This window comes from Corvus cornix, chromosome 3 (assembly GCF_000738735.6).
Source record: "Corvus cornix cornix isolate S_Up_H32 chromosome 3, ASM73873v5, whole genome shotgun sequence".
Lineage (NCBI taxonomy): Eukaryota > Metazoa > Chordata > Aves > Passeriformes > Corvidae > Corvus > Corvus cornix.
Genome location: NC_047056.1, coordinates 80,647,748 through 80,664,075, shown reverse-complemented (window position 1 = coordinate 80,664,075; position 16,328 = coordinate 80,647,748). Strand labels below are relative to the sequence as shown.

The following is a 16,328-nucleotide window of genomic DNA, read 5'->3' as shown; positions in this document are numbered from 1 at the left end:
CCTGGACATCTGAACTGCTCATCACTCATTTCCTAAACTGCCATGGTTCACTGTGCAGTGTCTTTAAGCAATCCAAAACCAGCAACAATTTAGCTTCAACCATATGCTCTAAACTGCAGCAGTTGAGGACTTGACTGTCAAGTGGCTCAGATGTCTGTGCTGCAAAAGCAAGGCAAACAGCTGGTGCAGTAACCTCACCTAAGACCATGGTTGAAAAGCAGGGTTGGCTTCAGCAAGACAATCTAATTTTCCCATCTAGGCCATGCAGGGAGAGTGGCAGAGAGGCAGCAGCAAACCCAGTTAGCAATGTGGTATCCCCTTGCCTTGTTACTAATGGTCACACCATAGACCCCAGGAAAGGCTCTATCTAACCACAAACCAAGAGAATTAAGCACTATGTAGAAAATATAGCCCTAATATGAGCTACTCACTGCCACTGTCACACCAGCCAGCAGCCTCAACACTGTCACTGGTACCAGGGGATGGTGTCTTTGATACCCTGCCCTAAAACAGTATTGAAACAGGTGTGCATTCAGGGCTGTAGAATAGCCACAAATAGTAACACTTGTTTTGTCAGCATAACAAACCAGGCAAGTGGCAGAGAAAAATTATTTAAGAAAAAGAAATCAAATTAAATCAAAGTTGAATGAACCAGTGGTCTGTATGATGAGATGGCACTGCTGTTACCCTTTACATAGAGCCCTAAGTTCCCTATCCACAGTATAAAGCACTTCCCTGGGTGTTCTTATGGAGGTTATTCCTACCAGCTGCGCCACATGAAGATTTATACATGCTCCATAAACTTTAATTCCCTTTTTAAGTCCTATTATACCAAGCAGGGGGCCATTTCTGAAGTTGAAATGGATTTTCAGAACAATATAAAGATTAAAATGTTTTCTGGCCTCTGATTTTTAAACCTTTGGGTAAAATTAAATCTCTTCCACAGCACTGTTGATATTCCATATAGAAATACTCACAAATACCAGGCACTCCAGAACATTATGTCTGAATCCAAAGGGAGAAGTTATCCTGCTGTACAAAAAAAATGCTGTAATCACTGTTCACAAAAATCTCTCAGCTTGATGCTTTGAAGTTTTTTTCTGATGTACTGACTGCAGAAGAGAAGGAAATGCAGTATTTCAAGATGCTATTGCCCGAAGCAAGCAAGGAACACCACAAATCATAGAAGTGGTTGATTCTGAATCTGCTGACAGCAAAATTTATTCTTCCTATTCATTCAATCTAATTGCCAAACAAAAGCCTAATGAATGAAGTTAGAATTTCACATATGTCATATTTTCTCTTTCACACTTAAACCACAATTTTAGTAGTTTATTTTTATCATCATTTTCCCTCTTCACAAAAAATTGTACCTCTTGCAAAGATTGTAAAGAAGCTCACTCTATGCAGGTACTAACACAAAACTGACATTAAAGTATCAGCTGTGGCTACAAGTCAAATTTAACAAGCAATTAAATCCTAAATAAATAAAACCAGGAGTCAAGAGCACAGCTTCATCGCCTAAAAATAAACTTCAAGTTAACTCAAAATCCTAAGCTGGTATAGATTTTTTTACATATTTTACCACATCCCACAGCTCACTTTGGAAACTCACAGCAGACCGACTGTCAATCTGAAAAGACTCAACTTTCCACTAGCCCCTTTTCCATGTCCTCTGCCAGTATACGTCCTCACGTCTGTCAGATTTCCTCTGCACAGGGAAATACTCTCCCACAAATAACTCCTCCACCCTTCCCCAAACTGTCCCTGGTTTTAACACCTCCTCTCCTCAGAGCTATTTCCCAGGTTTTCCTTTTCAACTATTGTGAAGCTTTCCCCTTTCTGCAACAGCAGAAATTTAACAGTGCCTGTTTAATCCAGGCTGATGCCGATGGAGCCCTTGGCAGCACTTCGGCAGGGCTGTCCAGAGTACCTCTGTCCTGCTGCAGACACAAAGCACAGGAGGAAGAATCACACAAGGCCACACATCAACCTCGTGAGAGCACTGTGGGGGCTGCACCATGCACATACACCTTGGCATGGTCAGATTCCCGAACGCAGATTGTTTTGGCTCTTTCATTTTATAAGCTTTCTTAAAATTTTATGGGTCAAGAAAAAGGGAAAGCTAGTGTCAGCTTAGAAGTACAAGATACAGGATAAGGGAGGCATGCAGCCTGGCAGCCGAGTTCTGGACATGAGCAAGAGCAGAAGAACAAAGGAACAGAAAATTTAAATTTACATTTAAATCAAGTCAATGCTGATGCAGGAGTTGATATTACAGATAGACTAAAACAGATTTTTGATGAAAGGAAGTAAGGCATGGAAAAACTGTGTCACAGACACCAGCTCAATGAGAAGTCTATGAGTAGATGACTTTGTTCAAAGTGGAGAGGCAACACCTGAAAACAAGACAGCTATAAATCTTTTGTACATAAAGTTAATTAGAATGGACTTCAGAGGAAGGAGAGTACATCATAGGTAAAGAAATAAAACTACACTTGATAATTAACAAATTGTTGAATAACAGTCCAATCAAGACTATGGTACCAGTGTTGCTCTCTATGCAAAGATGTTATGAGACTGGAAGAATTGCTGGCTCAAAACATTTCAGGCGCGTGTGTGTGTGTGTGGGAAGGGAGAGGTCAGGCCTTGCCTTTGGTGAGGTGATGCCCTGCCCGGCACACCTCACACACCCCCAGGCCTGTATCGCAGCCCTGCAGTGGCTGCCAACCCCTGACACATCAGAGGCAATGCTCCACACTCACCTCTGGAGCTCCATTCCAGCCCCAGAGTGGCCAGATGACCAGAAGTCCCACTGTGGCTGAAGGGTATTTAAGCCAGGACATGCATTGAGCACATCTTGACCCTACCTCTTCTTGGAATTTCTATCAGCTGAACACCACTGGAACCAGGAGTGGTAGCTATACTTGTTTTTTCTGAATATTTTCTGCCCTTCTTGTTCTTCTACTAATTCCCTCTTCTCATAGTTTTGAGTAACTTAAAATTAGATGGGATTGGAGTTTGCCAAGTTAATACTTTGAGAAGTTGCTTTTATGTTGATAGAATGCTGCTCTAAACTTTTGTCAAATTTCTCTGCCAGTAAAGTTTTTTTATTGTCTTGGCCTCTTGAGAATATCTTGTCAGTATTCTTCCCGTGCATCTAAGTCAGAGTATATAAAAAACCTTTTAAGTCTTGTCAAGCAAGTTTTTGGGGTCCTACAGATGTCACTCCAAACTGCTTCCAGAGAGCAAAAGAGGTATGTTGAAGGTGAATTTGAAAGTCTTTTGGCAGGTGAGTCTTTAAACTAGATGTTTAAAGCTAAAATACTCACCTCCCTGCAAGAACAGGTATTGGGCTGCTACTCTCATAGCCATACACAGAGGGAAAATAGGCATGGTCAATCCAACATCTCACTTCTGCGTAGATCTAATAGTCCTGTCTTTTGGCAATTACTTGGCTGAAGCTCTATAATTCTGCAGCAATTTTATTCCCCAGAACAACCCTTCCCATCTTTCCAATCAGACCTCCTCCACCTCTTCCTCAATCATTCATGCCCACATACAGTGAGGTGGATTGAGAACTGACTGAAGGACACATCCCAGAGGGTCGTGATCAGTGGCACAGGGTCTGGCTGGAGGCCTGTCACTAGTGGTGTCCCCCAAGGTTCAGTAGTGGGCCCAGTATTGTTTAACTTACTCCTCCATTACTTGTATGGAGGGGCAGAGGCCTCCTCAGCAAGTTCACTGATGACGCAAAGCTGGAGGAGTGGCTGATACCCCAGGGGGCTGTGCAGCCCTTCAGACGGACCTCAACAGGGTGGAGAGAGGAACCTTCTGAAATTCAACAAAGGTGGCAAGCACAGGGTCCTGTACCTGGGGAAGAGTAACCCCAGGCTCTACTACAGGCTGGGGACTGACCTGCTGGAAAGGCAGAGACGGACCTGGGGGTCCTAGCGGACAACAGGCTGTCCATGAGCCAGCAGTGTCACTAGCCAAGAAGGCCGATGGTATCCTGGGGTGCATTAGGAAGAGCACTGCCAACAGGTCAAGGGAGGTGATCCTGCCCTCTACTCAATTTTGGTGAGGTCACATCTGGAGTCCAATTCTGGGCTTCTCAGCACAAGAGAGACATGGAGCTCTGGGAGCGGGTCCAGTGGAGGACAACAAAGTTGATGAGATGACTGAAGCATCCCTCTCGTGAGGAAAGGCAGAGAGAGCTGGGCCTGTTCTGTCTGGAGAAGAGACAACTGAGAGGGGACCTCATCAATATCTATCAGTGTCTAAAGGGAGAGTGTCAGAGGTTGAAGCCAGGCTTCTCAGTGGTGCCAAGCAACAGGACAAGAAGCAATGGGCAGAAACTGATGCACAGGAAGTTCCACCTAAATATAGGTTGTGGAGTCTCCCTCACTGGAGATATTCAAGAACCATCTGGATTCAATTCTGTGCCATATGTTCTAGGATGACCGTGCTTGAGCAGGGAGGTTGGACCAGATGGCCCCATAGAGGTGCCTTCCAACCTTACCCACTCTGTGATTCTGTTATAGTTATCACTTATTATGCTTATTAATTATACAAATAATTTAATTTATAGCTTAAGGCCACTACTCAGAGGAGCCAGCATAAGAATTGCTTGTTCTGTTTTGATGCTACAGCACTCAAAATAGGCAATCAGCAGCAATATCCTATTGTTGCTGCACACACAAAAATGGAAATATCCTGACCAATTTCACAAATAAGCCTTTCTTCTTTGGTCTCAGGTCATACACTCCCATTTTGCTTTAGCTTTAACAATTTAAAAATATTACAAGTAAAATTGGCAGCTTAAATCGTTAAGTATTGTTAGTTTACACAGCCTGTCACAGAGAAATAGAAACAACAATAGAAACAACAAATGCTAATTAATTTAAAACAGGCCAAGATCCCAAAATTCAATAAATAAATCAAGTTTTCAGGTTTAAGTAGTTCATGTCAGCCATCTGTCCAATAGGCTTTTATAAGATTTGCTTTTTCACTCTTGGCTCATTATTTGATTCCTGCCTGCTCAAATAGATCCTGTCATTTTAAAGGCATTACAGGAGTTGAGTACTTACAGTTCCCAAGTGAACCCAACAGTCTTTATAAGTCTATGAGAAACAAACTGCAAGCATCCAAGTGGAAATCTGCTATGTTTGATGTACTATTATAAAATTACCCTCAATGGACCATCACTATCATATTTAGGCTACCTGGCTTTAAAAGAAGCAGTGCTACAAGGAAAGCAAAATGAATATAATAGAGATGCACATACACATAGTAAGACTTGAGTAGATGTGACATTGATTTCCTTTCAGCAAACTGGTCACTAAGTCTAAGCCCTAACTGTAATCTGCAAGAACACTGCATGCTGTAGTTTAGGATCCCCATGTCCATTTAGCCGGTGCGAATTCTGAACTGTGGTTCACTAATCCACATATGAAATCTAGCAGGACATCAGTTCATGGGAGGTTAAAAGGGTACTACACATCAGCAGTGAACTTCTGGAACTTGTCACTTGATTGTGGAGGCAGACAGCACCAGAAGGCCAAAAAGAATTTATTCAAACAGATGATCAAAAGATGAATGAACAGACAGTAAAGGAAATAGACAACACTGTATCCTCTGACATCCTTAATACAACTACAGAGCTGAGCACTGTAGAGCTCACACACTATTCTGAAGAATATTTCTGGATGTTGGGGTGACAATGCAGAATTACATGCTAAACTGCTCTGACTCAGCATGGCATTTCTTACATTTCTATCATCCTATAAGTGTTATTAACTACCTGGCACTGCAGTTGCTTCTGACTATACATTTTAAATTAGTTTCAGATAGTCTTGCTGCTTTTAATTTACAAATTTTTGCCACCCAACTTGACATTTCTCTTATTACCAATCCTAAGATTCCTCAAAGAGCAGAACTACAGCAAGATGAACCAAAGACACATGAAAACTACCAAAACTGTGCTTACTTGAATTGCAGTGTTTCACAGGTAAATATGAAGAATATGGAAAAAAAGGTATAAGCCTGAAATATTTTTTTGTCATACCATATTACAGAATCACAGATCCTGACTCAAAAGCTCATTTAATGTGATCAGAGATCTTAATGGCATACTTGTCTATTTTTTCTTTAAAAAATTAAACGGTAAGAAGTAGTTAAGCAATAGCCATTACAATCAATTTCATATTTTTTCATTGCCAATTACTATGTAGATAGCATTTAACAGTTCTAATGCAGAGAACAAAAGCAGTACCCTGCAAAATGATACAACAGCATCCTTCACAATACACAAGAAAAAAGGCAGGCTATCAGTCAGATTATCAACAAATGGATAAGTGATTTGGGATTGCAAATCCCTTTTAAAAACCAGTCAGAATCCTTCCTCCTCTGCCTTCAATGCTAAATTTCAAAAGATGAATAAAAAAAGGCAATCTAAGCAAAAAGCTCAGCTGGAATGATAAAATGAGCAAAATTTTTGAGCAAAAATATGAGAACTTATTTAGTAGACAAAAATCTTATTCCAATATTTTTCTCTACTTCAATTAGTACTTCTAAGACCACTTAAAATAGGAAATACCAAAAATACAACAGCTCCAAAGAGCTGGAAAGCTATATCAGACCTGTGTTTAGGAGGAAGAACTAAGTTCCTAAGTAACCACCATAAAAGGCTGCTGCATATGGCAGGTGTAGTTTCAAGAAACAAAAAAGTCAGGATATTTGTCCTGAAATTTATACTTAAAAGTTGCATACACCTTTTCCTAGAGGTGGGAAGGGATGTTACAAGTACTGAAGAGCAGTCTGCTGCCTAAGCATTCAAATTTCATAAGGCTTAGAGCTTCCACATGTATATCAAACTCTGAAAAGTATTTTTTTTCTTCCTGTCCCAAAAACCCTGATTGACATCAGACTGCATCTTTTAAACATTTTTGCTGGACTGTTCAGTCATCTCTTTTAAGGCAGCTCATCCCACCCGTGGTGTCAGTTCTCTTAGCTCAATACCACGAAATAATTCAAGAAGGGAACAGAAAAAAAAACTGAAACAAACCAGATCCTTCATGTTCCATTTACAATAACACCCACAATTTTAATCATTCCAGACAGAGAAACCAGCTTACAGAGAGCACAAACCAGAGAAACATTGGTCACTCCTCATTCAATGAATTACTGATCTGTGTGGTCCCATGTGTTTTCTACAGGCAAGAGTCACTGAAACACTAGGAAAATTTCAGACATTCAAAAAATCAGAGAAATAGGACACAGTTTGATATTTTTATGAGAGGTGAATTACTCTAGATTCATATACAGAATGAAAGCCATTCTTGGGAGAAATAAACAACATTCTGGAATACATCAATAACAGCTTCATAAACAGCCAACTATACATATACTGTAATAAAAGCACTAGGACTCAAACCCTCCAGGTTTTCAGCCACAAACTCAATTTTCCAGCTTATTCTGGTCCCTCTAAAGCTAATAAAATGAACAATTTCTGGAAGTAATTTTTCAACTCCCAAATTATAAGCAGCAATTTTTTACACTGAAAAAGGTTTCTGCAAAAGCTGTAAACCATTCAGAGAGACTCTAGATGCATAGGAGATACAAAAAGCTATCAACGACCTTTTGACAAAGCTTTGCCTAGCACTCTAAAGAGAAAAGTGCTATTTTCCCCCAACTGTACCTTCACATATATTTTCTGAGATCAAATTATGGTCAAATTTCCATGTAACCATATTTTCAATTTTTTCTTCATACATTTTTACAACACTCTCACTTCAGGAGTATTTACTATTATCACTCCCAGCAGCCAAGGTTGTTTGCATAAGGTGTTATTTGCCAAGAACCTGTTACTTGAAGGGAAGACCTCTTCTGTCTGCACAGCAGATTTGTAGGTGGAGAAAAGAAGCCTTGCTGAGAGAAAAGTGGAGGGAACCAACATAATCACATGCACATGATCCATAAAGGATGGAGCAAAAAATGCATGAGGCATCCTTCTCTAATGGGACTCAAACACATTTAAAAGACACATTTTTCATGCAGTTTCAACTAATTTGCTGTAGAAGAATTGTCATAAAGCTCCCCCAAGGGCTGAAAGCCTAACTGCAGACAGACCTACCCAAAACTTGTGTTATCACACATAACACACACCTAAGTGTTTCTAGCCCTGTTTCACTGCTGAAGGAGTAAGATACAAATCACTATACCACATTCAGGAAGATCAGAGGAATTCAGCTCAGCAAGGAGAAATGCCAAGAACCACACTATAAATAGCATGTCTGGATATACTTAACCCTATTTTAACTTTACTGAATGTCCTTAAGCAATGCAGTCTAATACACAGAGAATACCCAGAGCACAACTGTTAAGAATTCCTTGCCAAAATAAAGGTATATGGAGAGAGGCTCCACATGACATGTTCACAGTTTGTTCCTATCCCATATATCAGTCGCTCTCCCAGAGACTGGAACAAGAGAGATGCTTCTTCCTTCCACAGACAACATGGAGTTGGGAAGGGCCATCAACAGGCCACAAGTTGGGAACAAAAATGGCCATGACCAAGAAAGAAAAAGATTCTGAACAAAATTAGGATATAATTTAATAAAGGACACTGCACAAAAATAAAGAGGAAGGCTGCTTATTAGACTGCAATCAACCTGAAAAGGATCTGATGGTCAACACAGATCAACAAATTGAACATTAAATCAGTGTGTTGTTGATGCCACAGGAGGGGTAATCGCCTTCAGAGCAACACGCAGCCTAACTCAGACCACAGTTTTGTTAGAGAAAGCTTCTCTAACAAAGAGAAACCACCCCTAAACAGCCATCACTCCATGTGGGTAATAACCACACAGCAGCCAGTAATGAACCATGGACATTTATCCTACTCAAATGTTTGTTTCCTTTGCATTGTTAACGTTTAGAGCAATGGTGAATGTAAGGTACAGTGATAGGTATGCCAGTGATTTACTGGAGGAAAGAGAGTTCTGTTGCTCACTGAAGCAGTGCTGTTCACAGGACATAATTCCTAGTTTAAGGGGGACAAATACTTCTGTACCTGAGGAAGAGAAATAAGCATTAAGTTGATTACAAAGAATTGCAAAACTGAGCTCTGAATAAAGGAGGAATGAGTTTTGGACTGAGACAATAAATTTCTTCTAACATCCCAGAAGTCTTGAAATTGAAGACCACGTTCAAAAGCGACTACATTCCCCTCAAGAGAAATATTCAAGTGCATCCCCAGAAAAGGGTGCCTGAATGTGAATTATGTGGCAATCGCAGTCAACTCTCTTTAGCAGCAGAGTTTGCCAAGGGATAATTTCACAAAGCCCAAGACCTCAACTGCTACAATGGAACCATGTATTTATCTCACAATAAGTAGATTTCTGCTTGTGTAAGTAGATAAGTACAGATTTAGTTTCTTTTTTTCACCCATGTTTTACAAATATGTGATTACATTATTATATTTAGATACTACAAACAATACTTTTACTTCTAGTTTACCTTAATCTGTTTTAACCTATGGCCCAGCTAACCAGCACAAACTCTGCAGCGTTCACAAGTAAGAAAGGTGCTTCCCCCTCCATCACATGGATCAGATTCTGGTCCTGACAGAACTGGACAGAACCCAAGTGTACCCAGGGAGTCACAGCAACTGAAGAGGCCCTCCACCATAAAACACACTTATCCCTTGCAGCTATTGGGGTCTGCTAGGGTCAAGGTCACATGCAGACCTCCTGCTGATTCCTTTCCACACTGGAGGTGTCCTTGCTTACTCCCCTCTCACGGGAAGCAGGCCATGGGCTCTGAAACCTTTCCATTATTTCAAAGGCAGGTGTATGTGCAGATGCAAGCAAGGTAAGTGTTACAATTATTATCAGAATGTGGGCATCTGAAACTTTTGGAACTTGCACTATTCAAGAAATCAGACACTTTGTTCAGAATTCTGGAAATAATATTTGAGTTCTACACGGAAACACATCACATTAAATAAGTCATACTGGTTGTGATGTTTTTGCTTCTGCTGTCTTTACATTCCTGTTCAATATAGAAGGACTTCAGTCTGATTGCACAGATATGGGTGGTACTTGAGGCCAACTGGTAAATGAGTTTGTGGAAACATATTGGAGTGCTAGTGTCTTTTTCACTGCCCTTTCCTAGAAATATAAAAATGGAAAAACAATACTAAACCAACAGTTTGGTTTCTGAAGCTTAAAAAGAATCCTCCTTTCTTTCTATTCTGTTATTTCACTTGTCCAGGAACTGGATAGAGAAAATGCCAATTACTGTCAGAGGAGAATTAAAACCTCAGTTCTTCCTTATACTCACTGCAAAATCCCAAAGAAAAATACAAAGTAATGTCTGGAAAAAAAGTGATTTCTAACAAGTCTGTCTGTGGAAATAGAAAGAACTGAATAAAATCTCACAGTAAAAATACTGCTGCTTAGAACTCCATTCAAGAAAAGCATTTCTAATGCTAGGAAAATGACTAAGTAGATGACTTTTATCTCAATGTCAGAGTAGTTGAACGTGTGTTAAAGTAATTAAGTTTTTTCAGTGATAAAGAAATGAAACTGGGAAAACAAAACCATAAGCTACACTTCCGTAAGACTTAAGAGTAGCAAGTGAAATATCTTTCATTTTAGACAGGTTCTTGCAAAATATCTCCCATTGTCAGAATAAGCAGTTTAAATGATAATACTTAAGGATGTATTTTGGATCACTAAATAACATTTACATCATGAAGGTTTTCCAAAGCCACATTCTGAAGCTATTACATCAATAAAGATATTTCTTTTCTCTTACATGAATAGCATTAATAAAGTAGAATGACCTTTCCTGTAAATACTAAAATTTTGCATCTCTCCATTTGTCAGAGTTCATTTCAGCTATTCAACACTGCATCTGTTTGAAATATAAAAAGAATACACTTGGCAACACCCAGGATAAACACACTCTAATGAATCACACACACTTGTACAGTGAATGTTTCTCCTACAAAAATATTAAATTCATACACGCGTTTGCTTGTCTGTGTGAGAAAACATTCCTGTTGTACTTTTATGAGGTCTTGGGCTATAAATTATTTGTGTATTGACAGAGTCTGGAGTGAATGTCTTCATCCATACATATTTAAATCTTTCACCTAGTTTCCAAAGTTTAAAGAAAAAACAACAACAAACCACTATTTAAGTGTGATTTACACAAACCGATGCTTTCTTTTCTATCACTGCACAAAAAAATAGCAGTAAATTATGCTTAAATCATACTCACCCTCCATCACCTGCAAACATTGGAGCCACTGTTTAATCAACATTCTCTTACCGTTGCTCTCCAACTGATGGGGGCTTTAACATGTTAGGCAATGTATATTTTTCATAATGTTGAACTCAAAGCTTGCTGAAATCAAATGTTTCCTTTATGAGGGCTCCACTACACTCAGATATATCCAAGAAAAACATTTTTATGACACTGTACTTCAAACCTTCCTCACCTCTTCTCTTTTCCCTTTTCCCAGGGCCTTGCTTCTTTTTGAAATAACATCATCAATGAGCTGAAAGCAAATTAAATTTAAACACTAATACCTAAGTTACCTACATGTGCCTTTAGAAACAACAAAGCTCCTTGGTCTATATTTTAATATTACAGTGCAAAAAATCTAACAACCAGATTCTCTGTGGCTGTAACAGCAACCAAATACTACTCTTCTGGCATTTTGCTTAAAAATATTTTAAGAAATATACAAATTCAAAGAGGTTTATATCTGAGATTAACAAGACTGTCCAAAGAACATGAAAGAAATACTAATGCAAAGCAAATAAATACCAGAATCTGAGTTCAAAAAAGGTTGTACTTACTCCTTATTCCTGCATTTAATGCATGGCTGGTAAAGGACTTTGACAGCATTCCAGGTTCCCACTGGTCCAGAGCTAGGCATGAGGATATCTCCAAATGGTGTAAAAATGCTGTGGGAGGACAAACTTCCTAAAGACTCTACCAGCAATGTGTCAGAATTTAAAAGCCATATCTATAAATAAAGAAATAATTTATTTTACTGTAGATTACATACATTTCAATTTGTTACTTTACTCTGACCCTAAATCAGCTAATACTAAAGCCACATTCTTACAAAGTTTCTAACAAAGTATTAACAGACATAAATTGATATTTTATTATTCAGCACAGTCTGCACAGCTTCTAGTGGAGAAAAAAAGGGTAATACAATACTGATTTATCAGTCACTCTTAAGATCATTACTCTGAAGCTGCCTTTTTTGTGATTGTAGCACATTCCCTTTGGCAGGAACAAAAGAAAGAGTCCAAAGTCGTCACTTTCAGTACCAGATGTATTATTTCTCCAATTTCATATTTTTTTAGGCATAGTCAAGCATATAGTGTTGAGCAACTGAGGGCTGAAGATAGGGAACTGAAAGATTGTCCACTGAAGCGCCAAAAAATTGAGGATTTTTAGAAGAAGTGTGGTAGTTACGACTGTATGGAGCTAACACATGCAAGGAAAAAGACAACAATTAAGATGGTCTAAAAGGAATGGTGGGATTTACAAACAGGTGCAACAGACCCTCACTTGGAAAATAAATCTTCATCGAATTTCATAATGGGAATGGCATTCTTCAGCACTATTTGCTCACAGCAATTTGAGGGATATTTACTGGGGAGAGTTTTGAGAAATCTGAACTTTTTGCATCCCATTATGGATCTTATTTAATCTTTGTGTGATTTGGTATCAGTGTTCTGACTTGGATCCAGGGCTTTCCTGCTGAACACCATACAAATAAGTCAGGCTTTTCCTTAATTCACAGCCTGCAGTAGTGAAGTGATCCAAGTTAACAATGGAAATCAATTTTTACAAATCCGGTGCCTGTATGAAATGTTTATATATGAAATATTTATCATAGAAAATGGGATTTATACAGTAGTGCTCACTAGAGAGCAATCGTCTGCTTCTCATGATCTAATCAGTTTCAAGTAAAACAAGTTACGTGATGTTAGGTAGCAGACACAAGATATCCCCTGTGGAGGGAGAAAGCCATCATTAACAGGACACATAGTATATGTTGTAATTGAATGTGACAGTCACAATTTATCAGAGCCCAAGGCTCAGAACACTACAGTGGAAGCTTCATAAAGAAGGAGTGAGATATATTGATAAAGATATCTTGGGAGGGGATGGGAGGAGGAGAATCACTTCAGCATATGCACATGAATGATGACAAGCAACCGCACTTGGTTTTGCAAGTGGTTGTTCATCAGTTTTGCTCTGGTAACTCACTGTACACATTTATAGCCTAAACTGCAAAATATACCTCATTAGCTAGGACCATTACAGAAGGTTCTTAAAGCCAAGTGCTGAAGAGATGTTGGGAGAAAATGGTGAAAAACACAGGCCCCTGCCAACACAAACTGAACAGAGTTTCTTCCTCTCGAAATGTCTAACAATTCCATGCGGAAGGAGCTTCCTGGAATGCTTTTCAGAAGGGGAATATCCTTCAAACTAGACAAGGGAACAATGTAGCAATAGCTGTCTGCTCCTTTCAGAATCCTCCTACAATCTTCTGTAGGGAAAACAACCAAAATGTTTCATTTGCAACATAGTCCACCTGCAAAGCACTTCTTTCTACCACAAGTGTCAACATGTGGCATCTGACAATCATGTTCTACAACCTGTATGAATGTCTTTGTCTCAACAGCAACACAACAGATCTCTATTAATAATTTAGCATACAATACAGAGAAAGCAAATTAATCTCTGGGGGTGGAAGGATTCCTGGCCATGAGAAAAATCAACTTCTGAACTACATTTACTTCTTCAGGCAGTATTTTTATTCTTTTCTTCATTTATGAATTCTCTCTTGGCCTTGTTTTCAGTCTGAGTGAACAATCACTCACCCAGGCTTGGTGTGTTGACTCTAAGCAGTTTATATATGTTATTTCTGGCTAAAACATTTCCATATTTTGATCTGTGCTTTCAACTATGTTACTCACAATGTGCAATCTTTCCTTCCTTTCTACCTCTTTGTACAGCAGAGCTTGCACAACCAAATTCCTTCCACATTAACTCCAGTAAGAAAAGAATCTCTATAGAAAAATAAATACATAAAGATTAGAATTCATTCACAATGCCATTGATGACCTTTTCTGAAATTACAGAATCAGAAAAAAAAGTATTTGGGGGGTTTTGGTCTCTTTTTATTGTTTTCAAATCATTTTGTCAAGAGACTTAAAAGATGTTCTTTGGAGAAAAGTTGTAACAAATCTATCCCAGTTATACTTCATGGGACTTGAACCAAACAGGGGAAATACCACAATTTAGATTGTGTGATCAGTTTCCCTATATCTCAACCTGGGTCTCCAGCATCAATTTGTGGACAATTAGGCATCAATTTGAATTTAACATGAAAAAGAAACAAAAAACACCAAGTCTTTTATTCTTCCTTGCTAGTTCTTTCTTAGTTATTGCAGACATTAGTATTAGCTTCATCACCACACAGGTCACTTACATAAACATCTCTCATTACAGCTATTTTGTTTTCACACTCAAGACTGTTCAGGTAAAGATGCGGTTTCCACATATTTCACAAAGAATAAAGCTCTCTAAGAGAGCTGGGTAGCTAAGTCTCAGCAAGGTTCTCATTATCTCACTTCTTGACCACTGCAACATCCATCCCATCTCCAATCTTAACAAATGCAAACCTGTTCTGCTCATGCCCCCTTCAAGACATGGACAATAACCAGACTGACAAGTCTCTCCCATTTTGTTACATATTCATTTTCTTGGGATATCTTCCCACTCCCTCTCTGCTCACTCCTGAAATACAAGCTGCTTTACTTTCAAGGCACTTTACAGTGTAATCCCACTCCAAAAAACATCTTTCCTTCAATACTGAAAGACTGGAGATAGTAGTCAAAGAGTCCAAACTACTGCACACTTTTTGATTTTCACAGATGTAATCTTTTTGGGTCTTATGATGTTGATCCCATCCATGAGATGAATTCCCTGTATCTAACCAGAAAACTATGTCTTTACCTCTTTCAAAGCCACACTTTTTGACAGTACAGAAAAAAATAGGTATCTGTTGAGATGCTGCTATGCTGACTAATAATGTACCATTTCGCTCGCGTTCTCCTATCTAACTATCTGTTTGCTGTCCTCCTCTTACTCTTAGCTTGTAAGTCATGCAACTACAAGGCAACAGTGGAGCAAAGAGAGGAAGTAAGTGATTCACAAATGTGAAGACAGCAGAGATATAGTTAGGACAGATAAGGACATCTGTATGTACCACATTTTTCCCTTGAAACAAAGAAACTTTTGTTTATTGACATCCTTTAAAAATAAAAAATAAAAAACAACCAACATAAGTATATATATATAAGTAGTTATAGCTTAAACAACAGAGTATGTGTAACTTAAACAATGGAAACTCGTGTTATGATATCTGCAAATAACGTAATTGGTAACACTAAGTGATGCATACAGAGGAAATGAGGAAAACAAGTACACATAATACTTGTGGTTTAAAAAAAATTAAAAATACTTGTGAGAAACCTTAACCTTAATTATCACATACACCGTCTAAGCTCTGTGTATTCATGTAGGTAAGCACAAACACTGTGAACAAGAATCTTTGGCTCATTATCAAAACAAACAAGTGGGACAGCTGGTTCATGATGCATCAGTGATGAGACTACTTGTGTAACTTGGCTGTGTGCTCACAGCCTCGAGCACCCACGTTTTACTGTTTAGCTGTTGATAATCATTAATATAAATAGAGCTACATTATACTTGTGTCCACAAGGCCTCTGAGTCCAAAAACTTAAACCATGACTCCAAAACAGCTGTTGATGTGTATACAGTAGCCAGAACCTCACTCTGGACAGGTGTAAGGGCTTTCTGATGTTAAATACTAAAAACACCTGCAAAAAACTAACAACTAACCAATATAAATGAAGAGATGTCAATCAGAAGCCAGTGCCTATCTAATTCAGCCTGCTCCTCTAATCAATACATTGGCAAAAATGCAGCTCAGAGCTAAGAATAATAAATAAAGTGATTTTTCTGTTAAAAAATATCCAGTTTGCTGTACCTAAGCTACTAAACTTAAGCACCAGAATTTTACTTAACTTGGGAACAGATAAGCTACAAGGGAAAAATCACAATGATTTTTAATGACTCCTCAATAAGATAATATATAATGATAATTACGGGTCTGCTCAGGAAACCTTCATTTTATCATCACAGAAGAGATATTTCTCAGTGGTAGTACAAATGTTGCCTTGGCACTAAAATTTATTTAA

General features: G+C 38.7%; 1 protein-coding gene across 6 annotated transcripts in view; it reads right to left on the bottom strand.

Annotated features, from left to right (window-relative positions):
- Window positions 1-16,328, bottom strand: part of UBE3D (ubiquitin protein ligase E3D) — a 100,278-nt gene that overhangs the window by 67,537 nt on the left and 16,413 nt on the right. For all 6 annotated transcript variants that reach the window (XR_005604145.1, XM_039568841.1, XM_039568843.1 and 3 more), the window contains exon 8: window positions 11,874-12,043. Coding sequence is in view for 5 of the 6 variants with exons in the window: in XM_039568841.1 (XP_039424775.1) it covers window positions 11,874-12,043 (170 nt within the window). In the remaining variant the exon portion in view is untranslated. The remainder of the gene's footprint in view (window positions 1-11,873; window positions 12,044-16,328) is intronic.